This window comes from Salvelinus namaycush, unplaced genomic scaffold, assembly GCF_016432855.1.
Source record: "Salvelinus namaycush isolate Seneca unplaced genomic scaffold, SaNama_1.0 Scaffold62, whole genome shotgun sequence".
In the NCBI taxonomy this organism is placed as follows: Eukaryota; Metazoa; Chordata; class Actinopteri; order Salmoniformes; family Salmonidae; genus Salvelinus; species Salvelinus namaycush.
The window spans coordinates 118,555-138,851 of record NW_024061331.1 but is presented as its reverse complement, the minus strand read 5'-3'; the positions used below and the strand labels follow the sequence as shown (position 1 = coordinate 138,851).

At 42.6% G+C, this 20,297-nt stretch overlaps 1 protein-coding gene across 4 annotated transcripts in view; it reads left to right on the top strand.

Moving 5' to 3' along the window:
* The window catches only part of LOC120042128 (cytochrome P450 3A27-like), a 61,672-nt gene that overhangs the window by 15,289 nt on the left and 26,086 nt on the right, over positions 1 to 20,297 (top strand). For 2 of the 4 annotated variants that reach the window (XM_038986985.1, XM_038986988.1), the window contains exons 10-15: positions 3,015 to 3,175; positions 3,486 to 3,712; positions 5,492 to 5,654; positions 12,158 to 12,474; positions 16,889 to 16,982; positions 17,727 to 17,779. In XM_038986985.1, coding sequence (XP_038842913.1) covers positions 3,015 to 3,175; positions 3,486 to 3,712; positions 5,492 to 5,654; positions 12,158 to 12,474; positions 16,889 to 16,982; positions 17,727 to 17,779 — 1,015 coding nt within the window. The remainder of the gene's footprint in view (positions 1 to 3,014; positions 3,176 to 3,485; positions 3,713 to 5,491; positions 5,655 to 12,157; positions 12,475 to 16,888; positions 16,983 to 17,726; positions 17,780 to 20,297) is intronic. The other 2 variants (XM_038986986.1, XM_038986987.1) reach the window with 2 other exon arrangements.

Genomic DNA, 20,297 nt, shown 5'->3' with positions numbered 1-20,297 from the left:
TGGTGTAACATGAGTCAGGTTTGCAGGTCTCCTTGCTCGCACACGCTTTTTCAGTTCTGCCCATGTAACAGTATAACTTTAGACTGTCCCCTCGCCCCGACACGGGCGCGAACCAGGGACCCTCTGCACACATCCTTAACTGACACCCACGAAGCGCCGTTACCCATCGCTACACAAAAGCCGCGGCCCTTGCAGAGCAAGGGGAACCACTACTTCAAGGTCTCAGAGCAAGTGACGTAACCGATTGAAAGGCTATTAGCGCGCACCACCTCTAACTAGCTAGCCATTTCACATCCGTTACACCCACAACATTTTCGGTAGGATTGAGGTCAGGGCTTTGTGATGGCCACTCCAATACCTTGACTTTGTTGTCCTTAAGCCATTTTGCCACATCTTTGAAAGTATGCTTGAGGTCATTATCCATTTGGAAGACGCATTTATGACCAAGCTTTAACTTTCTGATTGATGTGTTGATGTTGCTTCAATATATCCACATCATTTTCCTTACTCATGATGCCATCTATTTTGTGAAGTGCACCAGTCCCTCCTGCAGCAAAGCACCCCCACAACATGATGCTGCCACCCCCGTGCTTCACAGTTGGGATGGTGTTCTTCAGCTTGCAAGGCTCCCCCTTTTTCCTCCAAACATAGCGATGGTCATTATGGCCAAACAATTCTATTTTTATTTAATCAGACCAGAGGCCATTTCTCCAAAAAGTACGATCTTTGTCCCGATGTGCAAATCAAATCAGATCAAAGTTAATTCCTCCTCCGGCGCCATCTTGGTTTGTTAACCATAGTCTTGCTTTTTTTATGGTGGTTTCGGAGCAGTGGCTTCTTCCTTGCTGAGCGGCCTTTCAGGTTATGTCGATATAGTACTCTATTTACTATGGATTTAGATACTTTTGTACTTGTTCCCTCCAGCATAATCACAAGGTCCTTTGTTGTTGTTCTGGGATTGTTTTGCACTTTTCACACCAAAGTACGTTAATCTCTAGGAGACAGAATGCGTCTCCTTCCTGAGCGGTATGAAGGCTGCGTGGTCCCATAGTGTTATTACTTGTGTTCTGTTGTGTGTACAGATGAATGTGGTACCTTTAGGCGTTTGGAAATTGCTCCCAGGGATGAACCAGACTTGTGGCGGTCTACCATTTTTTTCTGAGGTCTTGGCGGATTTCTTTTGACTTTCCCATGATGTCAAGCAAAGAGGCACTGGGTTTGAAGGTAGGCCTTGAAATACATCCACAGGTACACCTCCAATTGACTCAAATGATGTCAATTAGCCTTTCTGAAGCTTCTAAACCAATGACATCATTTTCTGGAATTTTCCAAGCTGTTTAAAACTTCTTATCGCTGCAATCCCGTTAACGGGATCGATATGACAACAGCCAGTAAAAGTGCAGGGCGCCAAATTCAAACAACAGAAATCTCATAATTTAAATTCCTCAAACATACATGTATCTTATACCATTTTAAAGGTAATCTTGTTGTTAATCCCACCAAAGTGTCCGATTTCAAATAGGCTTTTCAACGAAAGCACCACAAACGATTATGTTAGGTCACCGCAAAATCACAGACAAACACAGTAATTTTTCCAGCCAAAGACAGGAGTCACAAAAAGCAGAAATAGAGATAAAATGAATCACTAACCTCTGATGATCTTCATCAGATGACACTCATAGGACTTCATGTTACACAATACATGTATGTTTTGTTCGATAAAGTTAATATTTATATCCAAAAACCTCAGTTTACATTGGTGCCATGTTCAGAAATGCCTCAAAAATATCCGGAGAAATTGCAGAGAGCCACGTCAAATAGCATAAATACTCATCATAAACTTTGATGAAAGATACATGTTTTACATAGAATTAAAGATACACTTGTTCTTCATGCAACCGCTGTGTCAGATTTCAAAAAGCTTTACGGCAAAACACAATATTCAATCATCTGAAAACAGCGTTCAGCCACAAAAGCAAGCCATACAGTTACCCGCCAAATTGTGCAGTCAACAAAACTCATAAAAAGCATTATAAATCTTCACTTACCTTTGCTGATCTTCGTCGGAATGCACTCCCAGGACTCCCACTTCTACAAGAAATGTTTGTTTTGTTCGGTAATGTCAATCATTTATGTCCAAATAGCTATTTTTGTTAGCGTGTTTGGTAAACAAATCCAACGTCAGGAAGCGCGTTCACTAAAAGCTGCCGAAATGTCCAAAAGTTCCGTAACAGTCTGTAGAAACATGTCAAACGATGTTTTGAATCAACCTTTAGAATGTTTTTAACATAAATCTTGAATAACGTTCCAACCGGAGAATTACATTGACTTCAGATGAGTGATGGAACAGAGCTCCCTCTCATGTGAACGCGCATGGTTAGAGCATGGTCAGGTCATGGCAGACCTGACTAATTTCCCTCTCATTCGGCCCCCCTTCACAGTAGAGGCATCAGACAAGGTTCTACAGACTGTTGACATCTAGTGGAAGCCGTAGGAAGTGCAAACTCATCCATATCTCGCTGTGAATTCAATAAGATCTTGGTTGAAAATCGACCAGCCTCAGAATTCCCAATTCGTGTTTGGATTTTTTCTCTGGTTTTTGCCTGCCATATGGGTTATGTTATACTCACAGACATCATTCAAACAGTTTTAGAAACGTCAGAGTGTTTTCTATCCAATATGAATGATAATATGCATATATTAGCAACTTGTACTGAGGAGCATGCAGTTTACTATGGGCACCTCTGTGCACCTTTCATCCAAGCTACTCAATACTGCCCCTGCAGCCATAAGAAGTTAAAGGCACAGTCAACTTAGTGTATGTAAACTTCTGACCCACTGGAATTGTGAAACAGTGAATTATAAGTTAAATGATCTGTCGGTAAACAACTGTTGAAAAAATTACTTGTGTCATCCTCTCCTCTCCTTTCCAATCCTCTCCTCTCCTCACGTCACCTCTCTCTCCCTCTCTCTCTCTCTATCTCTTCCTCTCCTCTCCCTCTCTCCCTCTACAGGACTGACTGATCATGAGATCTTGTCTCAGGCCATTATCTTCATCTTCGCCGGCTACGAGACCAGCAGCAGTACTATGAGTTTCCTGGCCTATAACCTGGCAACCAACCCCCATGTCATGACCAAACTGCAGGAGGAGATAGATACTGTGTTCCCTAACAAGGTAATCCCCACACCATGACCAAACTGCAGGAGGAGATAGATATTGTGATGTGTGTGTAACTCCGGTGCCAGATGTGGTGAGGTACTGATTTGTATGTAACCACAGTGCCAGATGTGGTGAGGTACTGATGTGTATGTAACCACGGTGCCAGATGTGGTGAGGTACTGATGTGTATGTAACCACGGTGCCAGATGTGATGAGGTACTGATGTGTATGTAACCCCGGTGACGGATGTGGTGAGGTACTGATGTGTGTGTAACCCCGGTGCCAGATGTGGTGAGGTACTGATGTGTATGTATCCATGGTGCAGGCTCCAATCCAGTACGAAGCTCTGATGCAGATGGACTATTTGGACTGTGTGTTGAACGAGTCTCTGAGACTGTACCCCATCGCCCCGCGACTGGAGAGGGTCGCCAAGAAGACGGTGGAGATCAACGGCATCGTCATCCCCAAAGACTGCGTTGTCATGGTTCCCACGTGGACCCTCCACCGTGACCCAGAGATCTGGTCCGACCCTGAGGAGTTCAAACCAGAGAGGTACTGGACCGCACCGTAACCACAATCCAACCATAACACAACCTTAATACAACCACAGTACAACCATAACACAACCATAACATACCCACAATCCAAACATAACACAACCTTAAAACCTGTTTGGGCTGCAGCCCGACACCGGTACACTTATGACAACATCCAGCTCAAGTGCAGGGCGCAAAATTCAAAATATATATTTTTTAAATATTTAACTTTCACACATTAACAAGTCCAAGACACCAGATGAAAGGTGCACATCTTGTGAATCAAGCCAACATGTCCGATTTTTAAAATGTTTTACAGGGAAGACACAATATGTAAATCTATTAGCTAACCACGTTAGCAAAAGACACCACTATTCTTACTCCATCAGTTTTTGACTCCATCAGTAGCTATCACAAATTCGGCCAAATAAAGATATAAATAGCCACTAACCAAGAAACAACCTCATCAGATGACAGTCTGATAACATATTTATTGTATAGCATATGTTTTGTTCGAAAAATTTGCATATTTCAGGTATAAATCATAGTTTACATTTCAGCTACAATCAGAAATTGCACCGAAAGCAGCCATAATATTTACAGACACCAACGTCAAATACCTAATTACTCATCATAAAACATTTCTGAAAAATACATAGTGTACAGCAATTGAAAGACAGGCATCTTGTGATTCCAGACAATATTTACGATTTATTAAATGTTTTACAGCGCAAACAAAATGTAGCGTGATATTAGCGTAGCCACAATAGCCAGAAACACTTGGGCGCCCACGACCAGTTCACATGCACGACAGATATTAGAAATAACATCATAAAATGTTTCTTACTTTTGGTGATCTTCCGTCAGAATGTTGGACAAGGTGTCCTTTGTCCAGAACAGTCGTTGTTTTGATCTGGAACGGCAAATATCCCTCTTCATTTAGCATGGGCACTTGCCAAGTGGCACGGATCACTCCAACGTCAACAGTCAGAGAACGGAACACGGCAAAACTCCCGAAAAAATTTCAATAATCTGATTAAACTATATTGAAAAAACATACGTTACGATGATATGGTCACATGTATCAAATAAAATCTAAGACGGAGATGTTCGTCGTTCATAACGACAGCTAAACAGAAGGCATATCCATGTCCTCTTTCGCGCGCTCCAGAAACAGGATATGGACGGTCACGTCAAACAAAGAGCTTTTATTCCACCTCAGACCAAGATAGACACGAAATTTCTTCTCTCACCGCATCTTGACAACCAGGGGAAGGTGTATGAAGTGTATGTAGACTCTTACGTATCACGCCCATGTATAGGCATGAAGTTGAACAGAGCATCGATTTCTGACATTCCACTTCCTGGTCAGGAAAAGTGCTGCAGAAGGAGTTCTGTTTCACTCAGAGAAATAATTCAAACGGTTTTAGAAACTAGAGAGTGTTTTCTATCCAATAGTAATAATAATATGCATATTGTACGAGCAAGAATTGAGTATGAGGCCGTTTGAAATGGACACATTTTATCAGGCTACTCAATACTGCCCCTTGCAGCCATAACAGGTTTTAATACAACCACATGACAATAATAACACAACCATAACATAACCACAAATGAACTACAATACAATGTGTAATGTGTCTGAACCACAACCACAAATCAACTACAATACAATGTGTAATGTGACTGAACCACAACCACAAATCAACTACAACACAATGTGTTATGTGTCTGAACCACAACCACAAATCAACTACAACACAATGTTTAATGTGTCTGCCCTCTCCCTGTCCAGGTTCAGTAAGGAGAACAAGGAGTCTATTGATCCGTACACGTACATGCCGTTTGGGGCGGGGCCCAGGAACTGTATCGGGATGCGCTTCGCCCTGATCATGATCAAACTGGCCATGGTCGAGATCCTCCAGAGTTTCACTTTCTCCGTCTGCGACGAGACCGAGGTGAGACGCTCACCTGAGCAGACAGAATATGACACCATCAAACATCACTATCATTCATAGATAGAGGCTGCACTTGCCGCACCACCTGTTTTAACATGGTCAGTACCTGTTACATGGTCATCACTTGTTTTAACATGGTCAGCACAAGTTTTAACATGGTCAGCACCTGTTTTAGCATGGTCACCACCTGTTTTAACATGGTCAGCACATGTTTTATAACATGGTCAGAACCTGTTTTAACATGGTCAGCACCTGTTTTAACATGGACCTGTTTAACATGGACCTGTTTTAACATGGTCACCACCTGTTTTAACATGGTCAGCACCTGTTTTAACATGGTCACCACCTGTTTTAGCATGGTCACCACCTGTTTTAAGATGGTCACCACTTGTTTTAGCATGGTCACCAACTGTTTTAACATGGTCACCACCTGTTTGATCATGGTCAGTGCCTGTTTTAACATGGTCACCACCTGTTTTAACATGGTCAGTGCCTGTTTTAACATGGTCACCACCTGTTTTATAAAATGGTCAGCACCTATTTTAACATGGACCTGTTTTATCATGGTCACCACCTGTTTTATCATGGACCTGATTTAACATGGACCTGTTTTAACATGGACCTGTTTTATCATGGACCTGTTTTAACATGGACCTGTTTTAACATGAACCTGTTTTAACATGGTCACCAACTGTTTTAACATGGTCACCTTCTGTTTTAACATGGTCAGTGCCTGTTTTAACATGGTCACCACCTGTTTTAACATGGTCACCTTCTGTTTTAACATGGTCAGTGCCTGTTTTAAAATGGTCACCACCTGTTTTAACATGGTCAGCACCTGTTTTAACATGGTCAGTGCCTGTTTTAACATGGTCACCGTCTGTTTTAACATGGTCACCACCTGTTTTAACATGGTCACCTTCTGTTTTAACATGGTCACCACCTGTTTTAACATGGTCAGCACCTGTTTTATAACATGGTCAGCACCTATTTTAACATGGACCTGTTTTATCATGGTCACCACCTGTTTTATCATGGACCTGCTTTAACATGGACCTGTTTTAACATGGACCTGTTTTAACATGGTCACCACCTGTTTTAACATGGTCACCACCTGTTTTAACATGGTCAGCACCTGTTTAATCATGGACCTGTTTTAACATGGACCTGTTTTATTATGGACCTGTTTTAACATGGACCTGTTTTAACATGGACCTGTTTTAACATGGACCTGTTTTAACATGGACCTGTTTTAACATGGTCACCACCAGTTTTAACATGGACCTGCTTTAACATGGACCTGTTTTAACATGGACCTGTTTTAACATGGACATGTTTTAACATGGTCACCACCTGTTTTAACATGGTCAAAACCTGTTTTAACATGGTCAGCACCTGTTTTAACATGGTCAGCACCTGTTTTATCATGGACCTGTTTTAACATGGACCTGTTTTATTATGGACCTGTTTTAACATGGACCTGTTTTAACATGGACCTGTTTTAACATGGTCACCACCAGTTTTAACATGGACCTGCTTTAACATGGACCTGTTTTAACATGGTCCCACAAGTTTTTTTTTTGTTAGGTTAGTATTTAATGGTTCATGTTAGGACTGGGGCAGAGGAATCTGGTCCTAGATCAGTGGTTATGTTAGTATCTAATGGTTCAGGTTAGGACTGGGGCAGGGGAATCTGGTCCTAGATCAGTGGTTAGGTTAGTATCTAATGGTTCAGGTTAGGACTGGGGCAGGGGAATCTGGTCCTAGATCAGTGGTTAGGTTAGTATCTAATGGTTCAGGTTAGGACTGGGGCAGGGGAATCTGGTCCTAGATCAGTGGTTAGGTTAGTATCTAATGGTTCAGGTTAGGACTGGGGCAGAGGAATCTGGTCCTAGATCAGTGGTTAGGTTAGTATCTAATGGTTCAGGTTAGGACTGGGACAGGGGAATCTGGTCCTAGATCAGTGGTTAGGTTAGTATCTAATGGTTCAGGTTAGGACTGGGGGCTATGGGATCTGGTCCTAGATCAGTGGTTAGGTTAGTATCTAATGGTTCAGGTTAGGACTGGGGCAGGGGAATCTGGTCCTAGATCAGTGGTTAGGTTAGTATCTAATGGTTCAGGTTAGGACTGGGGCAGGGGAATCTGGTCCTAGATCAGTGGTTAGGTTAGTATCTAATGGTTCAGGTTAGGACTGGGGCAGGGGAATCTGGTCCTAGATCAGTGGTTAGGTTAGTATCTAATGGTTCAGGTTAGGACTGGGGCAGGGGAATCTGGTCCTAGATCAGTGGTTAGGTTAGTATCTAATGGTTCAGGTTAGGACTGGGACAGGGGAATCTGGTCCTAGATCAGTGGTTAGGTTAGTATCTAATGGTTCAGGTTAGGACTGGGGCAGGGGAATCTGGTCCTAGATCAGTGGTTAGGTTAGTATCTAATGGTTCAGGTTAGGACTGGGGCAGGGGAATCTGGTCCTAGATCAGTGGTTAGGTTAGTATCTAACGGTTCAGGTTAGGACTGGGGCAGGGGAATCTGGTCCTAGATCAGTGGTTAGGTTAGTATCTAATGGTTCAGGTTAGGACTGGGGCAGGGGAATCTGGTCCTAGATCAGTGGTTAGGTTAGTATCTAATGGTTCAGGTTAGGACTGGGGCAGGGGAATCTGGTCCTAGATCAGTGGTTAGGTTAGTATCTAATGGTTCAGGTTAGGACTGGGGCAGGGGAATCTGGTCCTAGATCAGTGGTTAGGTTAGTATCTAACGGTTCAGGTTAGGACTGGGGCAGGGGAATCTGGTCCTAGATCAGTGGTTAGGTTAGTATCTAATGGTTCAGGTTAGGACTGGGGCAGGGGAATCTGGTCCTAGATCAGTGGTTATGTTAGTATCTAATGGTTCAGGTTAGGACTGGGGCAGGGGAATCTGGTCCTAGATCAGTGGTTAGGTTAGTATCTAATGGTTCAGGTTAGGACTGGGGCAGGGGAATCTGGTCCTAGATCAGTGGTTAGGTTAGTATCTAATGGTTCAGGTTAGGACTGGGACAGGGGAATCTGGTCCTAGATCAGTGGTTAGGTTAGTATTTAATGGTTCATGTTAGGACTGGGGCAGAGGAATCTGGTCCTAGATCAGTGGTTAGGTTAGTATCTAACGGTTCAGGTTAGGACTGGGGCAGGGGAATCTGGTCCTAGATCAGTGGTTAGGTTAGTATCTAATGGTTCAGGTTAGGACTGGGACAGGGGAATCTGGTCCTAGATCAGTGGTTAGGTTAGTATCTAATGGTTCAGGTTAGGACTGGGACAGGGGAATCTGGTCCTAGATCAGTGGTTAGGTTAGTATCTAATGGTTCAGGTTAGGACTGGGGCAGGGGAATCTGGTCCTAGATCAGTGGTTAGGTTAGTATCTAATGGTTCATGTTAGGACTGGGGCAGGGGAATCTGGTCCTAGATCAGTGGTTAGGTTAGTATCTAATGGTTCAGGTTAGGACTGGGACAGGGGAATCTGGTCCTAGATCAGTGGTTAGGTTAGTATCTAACGGTTCATGTTAGGACTGGGACAGGGGAATCTGGTCCTAGATCAGTGGTTAGGTTAGTATCTAACGGTTCAGGTTAGGACTGGGGCAGGGGAATCTGGTCCTAGATCAGTGGTTAGGTTAGTATCTAACGGTTCATGTTAGGACTGGGACAGGGGAATCTGGTCCTAGATCAGTGGTTAGGTTAGTATCTAACGGTTCAGGTTAGGACTGGGGCAGGGGTATCTGGTCCTAGATCAGTGGTTAGGTTAGTATCTAATGGTTCAGGTTAGGACTGGGGCAGGGGAATCTGGTCCTAGATCAGTGGTTAGGTTAGTATCTAACGGTTCATGTTAGGACTGGGTCAGGGGAATCTGGTCCTAGATCTGGGCTCGGGAGGGTTATGTAACAGGACTTATCAGATGAGATTCTACCTGACCTGATAGGAAGTCCAAAGATCACCCAAACGCAACACACACACACACACACACACACACACACACACACACACACACACACACACACACACACACACACACACACACACTGCACACTGCACACACACACTGTACACACACTGCACACACACACACACACACACACACACACACACACACACACACACACACACACACACACACACACACTGTGGATATGGACAACCAGGGTTATGTTAAGTTATTCTCTATAGATCCCATTGGAGATGGATATCCATGGTATGATGATGCCCAAACGACCAATCAAACTGAGGCTGGAGCCCCATAACAACATCCCTAGCAACACCACCACCACCTCTCTGAAGAGTTAAACAACGTGACCAAATGCAGGAGCACCCTACCCTAGAGCACCCTACCCTACCCTAGAGCACCCTACCCTACCCTAGAGCACCCTACCCTACCCTAGAGCACCCTACCCTACCCTAGAGCACCCTACCCTACCCTAGAGCACTCTACCATATTCTACTTCACCCAACCCTACCCTGGAGTACCCTACCCTACCCTAGAGTACCCTACGCTAGAGTACCCTACCCTGGAGGACCCTACCTTACCCTAGAGCACCCTACCCTACCCTACAGCACCCTACCCTGGAGGACCCTACCCTACCATAGAGCACCCTACCCTGGAGTATTCTACCCTACCCTAGAGTAACCTACCCTGGAGCACGCTGTTCTACCCTGGAGCACCCTACTCTACCCTACAGCACCCTAACCTATCCTACAGTACTCTACTCTACCCTAGTACCCTACCCTACCCTGGAGTTCCCTACCCTTGAGTTCTCTACCCCACCCTGGAGTACCCTACTCTACCCTACAGAACCCCACCCTGGAGTACTCTACTCTACCCTAGAGAACCCTACCCTAACCTACAGTACCCTACCCTACCCTAGAGTACCGTACCCACCCTGGAGTTCGCTACCCTGGAACACCCTACCACCTAGAGTTCTCTACCCCACCCTGGAGTACCCTACTCTACCCTACCACCTCTGGGTGTTCTGACCCAGAACCAATGCCACATGTCATCCGGTTCCTGGAACCGAGTATCAGCCTCCTCCCTTCCAAGGGCAGAGTCTGTTTAGTACCTTTACAGGAAAGAAAAACATAAAACATTTTGAATCAGAAGATAATATTGCAGCTTATAATCAGTTGGAATACCAGGTTCACATCTTACGTCATCCTTTGCTTGCCTGTCTAGTTTAATATATTTTAATGTAATCTATGGCATTATTTAGGATCCTTAAGACATGAGCTTCTACTAAACTAAATAAAACGATTTATTAGAATAACAGTGTGTTTTCACATAAAACTATTTTGGAAATAGTTTGCCTTGAAACGGAAGCAAACAGAACGAAACGTGGAGGGACATACCTGAATTTATCCCAATAGAAACTCTCATTTTGCTCTGTGTTCTTCCATTTAGTTCTCGGTTTCCGTAATGAATATGCCCCTGTTCTCTCTGCCAATCATTCACCATCCCTCCCTGCTTCGCTTTCACCTCTCACACAGTCTCCCTCCTATCTCCTTATTGTGTGTTGTGAACAACATTTGCCTGAGCAACAACAGTAGAATCGGCAGTTCGGTTTTCAAAATAAAAGATACCCATTGAAACTGATGCAAACGGATATATATTGTGGAATCAAGCAAAAATCCTGGAGGGATTGAAGATTGTTGCTAAATATATATATGGAATATGTTATATATATAAATATATAATTTATATGTTATGTTATGTTATATATATAAATATATAATATATATGTTATCTTATATATATAAAAATCCTGGAGGGATTGAAGATTGTTGCTAAATATTTATAATATATTCAACAAAAGACAAATAATTAGTTAATTTGACACCAAATAAAATATGTTAAAATTGCCCTGTGGATGTATAGTTTTCAGAACTGAAACATTTGGATCTTGGGTTCGTGACAGGGGGTACCAGCCTTATGGGTCTTGGGTTCGTGACATGGGGTACCAGCCTACTCATTGACTCCCACAGATTACAATTATAATGAGTTTACACAAATATTAGCATCGCAGTTCTTATTGCAGGACTTTAACTGTGGGAAATCACAATGCAGCCTATAGTGCCTATTGAACATTCATATTTAAATGTACAGCCTTACTTATGGAAATGTGAAGTGATTTCCTAGAGTCAATGTCCTGCAATAAGAGCTCCGATGCTAATATTTGTGTAAACTCTTCACATTTCATGGACCCAAGATCCAGAGGTGACGCTGTACAGTGCAATAGAAGTCTGTCCCAATGCAATTCTAATACAGCCACAGTGCGACTTCAACTATGTTTTGTGTGTCAAATTAACTACGTATTGTATTTTGTTTAATTCATATAACAACATTCCAACCCTGTTCAGCATGATCTAATCCAAATATGGTATGATATCCACTATTTATGTCTGTTTGCATCAGTTTCAATATTGGACCCTTATTTTGAAGGCGAACTGCAAATTCCTTTGTGGCTCATCCTTATTCTAGCTAGCATCACACAGGTGTTTTTCCGACGGGATACAATAATCCCTTGCAACCTGCACGGTCTCAAACAGAGTACGGAGAAGAGCAACGAACGATCGGTAGTCGAGATCTGTCGCGTGCACAGAAGAACCAGACTAGAACCGGACAGAAAAAAACAACTCAAAACCTGTCAGACCATCGGAGAACTGAACTCGAACGAGCCTGAGAGAAAACGGAGCCTTTGTTTTCAGAAGCAGCGGGGAGGCGAACCGGAGGAAAAGATGATGAGTTTTCTGCCATACTTCTCCGCTGAGACGTGGACCCTCCTGGCACTCCTCATCACCCTCATTCTGGTGTAAGGTCTTCAAATCAAATCAAATGTTATTTGTCACATGCATCGTAGTTTATGTCGTGGAAATATCCAGTCAATAATATTTCACAAATACCGGAGCCTGTGAGTTCAAATCTACTTTTAGTACGCCATAATAAAAGCTGTTTCATGAAAACTACTACTTTTCCAGTCTTGGCAAACACTTCTTCTACAGCTGTCCTCCTTACATCACCCCCATAGTAACTCCTCTAAATGACTCATCCTCTCTGGCATTTAACCACCGTTATCTTATTGCCTTGCACTAAGTTTAGGGAAACTTCAGAGCCACAGCAATAGTTCAGAAATAACCAGACATGTTCTCGACTACGACAGGTGCATGTAAGACCATAGCAACAGTCCATAGAAATAACCAGACATGTTCTCGACTAAGACAGGTGCATGTAAGACCATAGCAACAGTCCATAGAAATAACCAGACATGTTCTCGACTAAGACAGGTGCATGTAAGACCATAGCAACAGTCCATAGAAATAACGAGACATGTTCTCGACTAAGACAGGTGCATGTAGGACCATAGCAACAGTCCATAGAAATAACCAGACATGTTCTCAACTAAGACAGGTGCATGTAGGACCATAGCAACAGTCCATAGAAATAACCAGAGATGCTCTCGACTAAGACAGGTGCATGCATGTAGGACCATAGCAACAGCCCATAGAAATAACCAGACATGTTCTCAACTAAGACAGGTGCATGTAGGACCATAGCAACAGTCCATAGAAATAACCAGACATGTTCTCGACTAAGACAGGTGCATGTAGGACCATAGCAACAGTCCATAGAAATAACCAGACATGTTCTCGACTAAGACAGGTGCATGCATGTAGGACCATAGCAACAGTCCATAGTAAATAACCAGACATATTCTCGACTAAGACAGGTGCATGTAGGACCATAGCAACAGCCCATAGAAATAACCAGAGATGTTGTCGACTAAGACAGGTGCATGTAGGACCATAGCAACAGCCCATAGAAATAACCAGACATGTTCTCGACTAAGACAGGTGCATGCATGTAGGACCATAGCAACAGTCCATAGAAATAACCAGACATGTCATCCTGCTGGCTCCTCTGAACGGAACACCCATGTTCTGGTGAAATCACAAGAGGTGTAACCATAGCAACAGTATATATTAGACCATACAAGTGAAACAAAAATAAACAGCCATGTCCACTCCCCACACAGGTGCATGTCTAATGGTGTCTAATGACCCAAACCCACATAAAGAGTGCACTCATCTTGCGGATTATCCTGAAATGTATCATGGCCACAGATGTTCTGGAAAATGGTCAATATTAACCGGTGTAGACTAACAGTGAAATGTTTACTTAAGGTTCCTTTTCCAACAATGTATCATAAATCAATTAGAGACCCAGATGGGGACACAGGAGGCAGATGGTTGGAGTCTTAGATGTTAAATAATTCAAAAAGGAGTAGGCAAGAGAATGGTCGTGGACAGGCAAAAGGTCAAAACCAAATCAGAGTCCAGGAGGTATAGAGTGGTAGACAGCCTCGAGGTCAAGGCAGAATGGTACAGAGTCCAGGAGGTATAGAGTGGTAGACAGCCTCGAGGTCAAGGCAGAATGGTACAGAGTCCAGGAGGTATAGAGTGGCAGACAGCCTTGAGGTCAAGGCAGGCAGAATGGTACAGAGTCCAGGAGGTATAGAGTGGCAGACAGCCTCGAGGTCAAGGCAGAATGGTACAGAGTCCAGGAGGTATAGAGTGGCAGACAGCCTCGAGGTCAAGGCAGAATGGTACAGAGTCCAGGAGGTATAGAGTGGCAGACAGCCTCGAGGTCAAGGCAGGCAGAATGGTACAGAGTCCAGGAGGTATAGAGTGGCAGACAGCCTCGAGGTCAAGGCAGGCAGAATGGTACAGAGTCCAGGAGGTATAGAGTGGCAGACAGCCTCGAGGTCAAGGCAGGCAGAATGGTACAGAGTCCAGGAGGTATAGAGTGGTAGACAGCCTCGAGGTCAAGGCAGGCAGAATGGTACAGAGTCCAGGAGGTATAGAGTGGTAGACAGCCTCGAGGTCAAGGCAGGCAGAATGGTACAGAGTCCAGGAGGTATAGAGTGGCAGACAGCCTCGACGTCAAGGCAGAATGGTACAGAGTCCAGGAGGTATAGAGTGGTAGACAGCCTCGAGGTCAAGGCAGGCAGAATGGTACAGAGTCCAGGAGGTATAGAGTGGTAGACAGCCTCGAGGTCAAGGCAGGCAGAATGGTACAGAGTCCAGGAGGTATAGAGTGGTAGACAGCCTCGAGGTCAAGGCAGGCAGAATGGTACAGAGTCCAGGAGGTATAGAGTGGCAGACAGCCTCGAGGTCAAGGCAGAATGGTACAGAGTCCAGGAGGTATAGAGTGGTAGACAGCCTCGAGGTCAAGGCAGAATGGTACAGAGTCCAGGAGGTATAGAGTGGTAGACAGCCTCGAGGTCAAGGCAGAATGGTACAGAGTCCAGGAGGTACAGAGTGGTAGACAGCCTCGAGGTCAAGGCAGAATGGTACAGAGTCCAGGAGGTATAGAGTGGTAGACAGCCTCGAGGTCAAGGCAGAATGGTACAGAGTCCAGGAGATATAGAGTGGCAGACAGCCTCGAGGTCAAGGCAGACAGAATGGTGCAGAGTCCAGAAACAGGCGAGGTAAGGGCAACAGCAAGGGTCAAAACCTGGAGGACTAGAAAAAGGAGAAATAGCAAAAGCAGGAGAATGGGAAAAACCGCTGGTTGACTTGGACATACAAGACAAACTGGCACAGAGAGACAGGAAACACAGGGATAAATACACTGGCCCAGAGAGATAGGAAACACAGGGATAAATACACTGGCCCAGAGAGATAGGAAACACAGGGATAAATACACTGGCCCAGAGAGATAGGAAACAGAGGGATAAATACACTGGCCCAGAGAGATAGGAAACACAGGGATAAATACACTGGCCCAGAGAGATAGGAAACACAGGGATAAATACACTGGCCCAGAGAGATAGGAAACACAGGGATAAATACACTGGGGAAAACAAGCGACATCTGGAGGGGGAGGAGAAAACAACAAGGACAGGTGAAACAGATCAGAGTGTGACACAAATAACATGGTTATATACAGATTAACATGGCTATATACAGAATATCATGGTTATATAAATAATAACATGGTTATATAAATAATAACATGGTCATATACAGAATAACATGGCTATATACAGATTAACATGGCTATATACAGAATATCATGGTTATATAAATAATAACATGGTTATATAAATAATAACATGGTCATATACAGAATAACATGGCTATATACAGATTAACATGGCTATATACAGATTAACATGGTTATATACAGATTAACATGGTTATATAACTAATCACATGGTCATATACAGAATAACATGGTTATATACAGATTAACATGGTTAAATAAATAATAACATGGTCATATACAGAATAACATGGCTATATACAGATTAACATGGCTATATACAGATTAACATGGTTATATACAGAATAACATGGTTATATACAGATGAACATGGTTATATAAATAATAACATGGTTATATACAGATTAACATGGTTATATACAGAATAACATGGTTATATAAATAATAACATGGTCATATACAGAATAACATGGCTATATACAGAATAACATGGCTATCTACAGAATAACATGGTCATATACAGATTAACATGGCTTTAAACAGAATAACATGGTTATATAAATAATAACATGGTCATATACAGAATAACATGGTTGTAAACAGAATTTAATGGTTATATACAGAATAACATGGTTGTATACAGAATAACATGGATGTATACAGATTAACATGGCTATATACAGATTAACATGGTTATATAAATAATAACATGGTCATAAACAGAATAACATGGCTATATACAGATTAACATGGTTATATACAGAATAACATGCCTATATACAGAATAACATAGTTATATACATAATAACATGGTTGTAAACAGAATTTCATGGTTATATACAGAATAACATGGGTATATACAGAATAACATGGATGTATACAGATTAACATGGTTATATACAGAATAACATGGGTATATACAGAATAACATGGATGTATACAGATTAACATGGTTATATACAGAATAACATGCCTATAAACAGAATAACATAGTTATATACATAATAACATGGTTGTAAACAGAATTTCATGGTTAAATACAGAATAACATGGTTATATACAGAATAACATGGTTATATACAGGGATGCTATACTTAATTTGACTTCTCTTGAACATTTTACTAGTTTCTGTCTCTGTCTCTGTGTGTGTGAGTGTGAGTGTGAGTGTGAGTGTGTGTGTGTGTGTGTGTGTGTGTGTGTGTGTGTGTGTGTGTGTACAGGTATGGGTACTGGCCCTATGGTGTGTTCACTAAGATGGGTGTCCCTGGTCCCAAACCCCTACCTTACTTTGGCACAATGATGGAGTATAGAAAGGTTAGTACCCGTTCAGAATAAACATCTCATATTTTAAACAATAGTGTTATTTTCCCCATGTAAAATAATACATTGAGAAGGAAAATGAGGACTAGACGGTTGTTTAAACAATGGATAAATAAAATATCATATGAGACATGATCAGTCTAGAAGTTGTGTTCTTGACCCTGGGGACCATAGAAAATAACAAACCCTCCTCAACCCTCACCTGTTTCAGGTGTGTTCTCTGTTCAGCTGTAGGACACACCTACATGATCTTCTAAGGCATGAATCATCTGTTTATTTACTCTCTCTCTCTCTCTCTCTCTCTCTCTCTCTCTCTCTCTCTCTCTCTCTCTCTCTCTCTCTCTCTCTCTCTCTCTACCTCTCTACCTCTCTCTCTCTCTCTCTCTCTCTCTCTCTCTCTCTCTACCTCTCTCTCTCTACCTCTCTCTCTCTCTCTCCCTCTCTCTCTCTACCTCTCTCTCTGTTTCTCTCTACCTCTCTCTCTCTCTCTCTCTCTCTACCTCTCTCTCTCTACCCCTCTCTCTCTCTCTATCTCTCTCTCTCTCTACCTCTCTCTCTCTACCTCTCTCTCTCTCTCTCTACCTCTCTCTCTCTCTACCCCTCTCTCTCTACCTCTCTCTCTCTACCTCTCTCTCTCTCTACCTCTCTCTCTCTACCTCTCTCTCTCTACCTCTCTCTCTCTCTCTCTCTCTCTCTACCTCTCTCTCTCTACCTCTCTCTCTGTCTCTTTGTGTGCAGGGTTTCACTAACTTTGACACAGAGTGCTTTCAGAAGTATGGGAGAATCTGGGGGTGAGTTATGTTATCTATACCGTACTAGGATGACTCACAACTGTACTATGCTTTTCCCTTACAATTCATCACCTGCTCGAGCTGTCATGTGACCATGAGGAATGGTATTAATAATGTCAACAACAACCAGAATAATGTTTTCTATGTAGTTTTATATGAGCTGGTTAAATGTGTTTCTCCTCTGTGAAGGATCTATGATGGGATGGAGGCTGTTCTGTGTACCATGTAGGATTGTAGGTGTACTCAGACCACTTCACTTTTCCACATGTTGTTACATTACAGCCTTATTCTAAAATTGATGTAATTGTTTTTTCCCTCATCAATCTACACACACAACACCCCATATTGACAAAACAAAAACTGATTTGTAGATGTTTTTGCAAATATATAATAAAATGTAAAACTGAAATATTATATTTACATAATTATTCAGTCACTTTACTCTGTACTTTGTTGAAGCACTTTTGGCAACAATTACAGCCTCGTGTCTTCTTGGGTATGATGCTACAAGCTTGGTAAACCTATATTTGGAGAGTTTCTCCAATTCTTCTCTGCAGATCCGGTCTCTGGCTGGGCCACTCAATGACATTCAGAGACTTGTCCCAAAGCCACTCCTGCGTTGTCTTGTCTATGTGCGTAGGGTTGTTGTCCTGTTGGAAGGTGAACCTTCACCCCAGTCTGAGGTCCTGAGAGCTCTTGAGCAGGTTTTCATCAAGGATCTCTCTATACTTTCTTCATTCAATCTTCCCTCAATCCTGACTAGTCTGCCAGTCCCTGGCGCTGAAAAACATCCCCACATCATGATGCTGCCACCACCATGCTTCACCGTAGGGATGATGCCAGGTTTCCTCCAGACGTGACACTTTTCATTCATGCCAAAGAGTTTAATCTTGGTTTCATAGGACCAGAGAATCTTCTTTCTCATCGTCTGAGAGTCTTTAGGTACCTTTTGACAAACTCCAAGTGGGCTGTAGTGCCTTTTACTGAGGAGTGGCTTCTGTCTGGCCACTCTACCATAAAGGCCTGATTCTTGGTCATCTCCTTGACCAAGGCCCTTCTCCCCCAATTACTCAGTTTGGCCGGGTGGCCAGCTCTAGGAAGAGTCTTGGTGGTTCATTGATTAAATAATGATGGAGGCCACTGTGTTTTTGGGGACCTTCAATGCTGCAGAAATATTCCCCAGATCTGTGGCTCAACACAATCCTGTCTCGGAGCTCTACGGCCAATTCTTTCGACCTCATAGCTTGGTTTTTGCTCTGACATGCACTGTCAACTGTGGACATTATATAGACTGGTGTGTGCTTTTCCAAATCATGTCCAATCAATGGAATTTACCACAGGTGGACTCCAATCAAGTTGTAGAAACATCTCAAGCATGATGGAAACAGGATGCACATGAGCTCAATTTGGAGCCTCATAGCAAAGGGTCAGAAAACTTATGTCATTAACTTCTTATGGCTGCAGCCCGGCGTCGGTACACTTATGACAACAGCCACTTCAAGTGCAGGGCGCGAAATTCAAAAGATATTTTTTTTTTATATTTAACTTTCACACATTAACAAGTCCAATACAGCATATGAAATGTACACATCTTGTGAATCCAGCCAAAATGTCAGATTTTTAAAATGTTTTACAGGGAAGACACAATATGTAAATCTATTAGCTAACCACGTTAGCAAAAGACACCACTTTTTTTACTCCACCAGTTTTTTACTCCATCAGTAGCTATCACAAATTCGACCAAATAAAGATATAAATAGCCACTAACCAAGAAACAACTTCATCAGATGACAGTCTGATAACATATTTATTGTATAGCATATGTTTTGTTAGAAAAATTTGCATATTTCAGGTATAAATCATAGTTTACATTGCAGCTACAATCAGAAATTGCACCGAAAGCAGCCATAATAATTACAGGCACCAACGTCAAATACCTAATTACTCATCATAAAACATTTCTGAAAAATACATAGTGTACAGCAAATGAAAGACAGGCATCTTGTGATTCCAGCCAATATTTCCGATTTATTAAGTGTTTTACAGCGGGAAAAAAATGTAGCGTTATATTAGCTTACCACAATAGCCAGAAACACTTGGGCGCCAATGACTACGACAGATATATGAAATAGCATCATAAAATGTTTCTTACTTTTGCTGATCTTCCATCAGAATGTTGGACAAGGTGTCCTTTGTCCAGAACAATCGTTGTTTGGATTTAGAACGGCAACTTTCCCTCTTCAATTAGCAAGCACACTAGCCAGGTGGCACGACGCTCTCCATGTCAACAAACGGAAGAGAACGGAACACGGCAAAACTCCCGAAAAATGTTCAATAATCTGATGAAACTATATTGAAAAAACATACTTTACGATGATATGGTGACATGTATCAAATAAAATCAAAGCCGGAGATAGTAGTCGCCTATAACGGCAGCTAAACAAAAGGCAATCCCACTGTCCACCTCACGCTCTTCAGAGTACCGAAAATGGGGGACACGTCATTCCAAGATGATGTG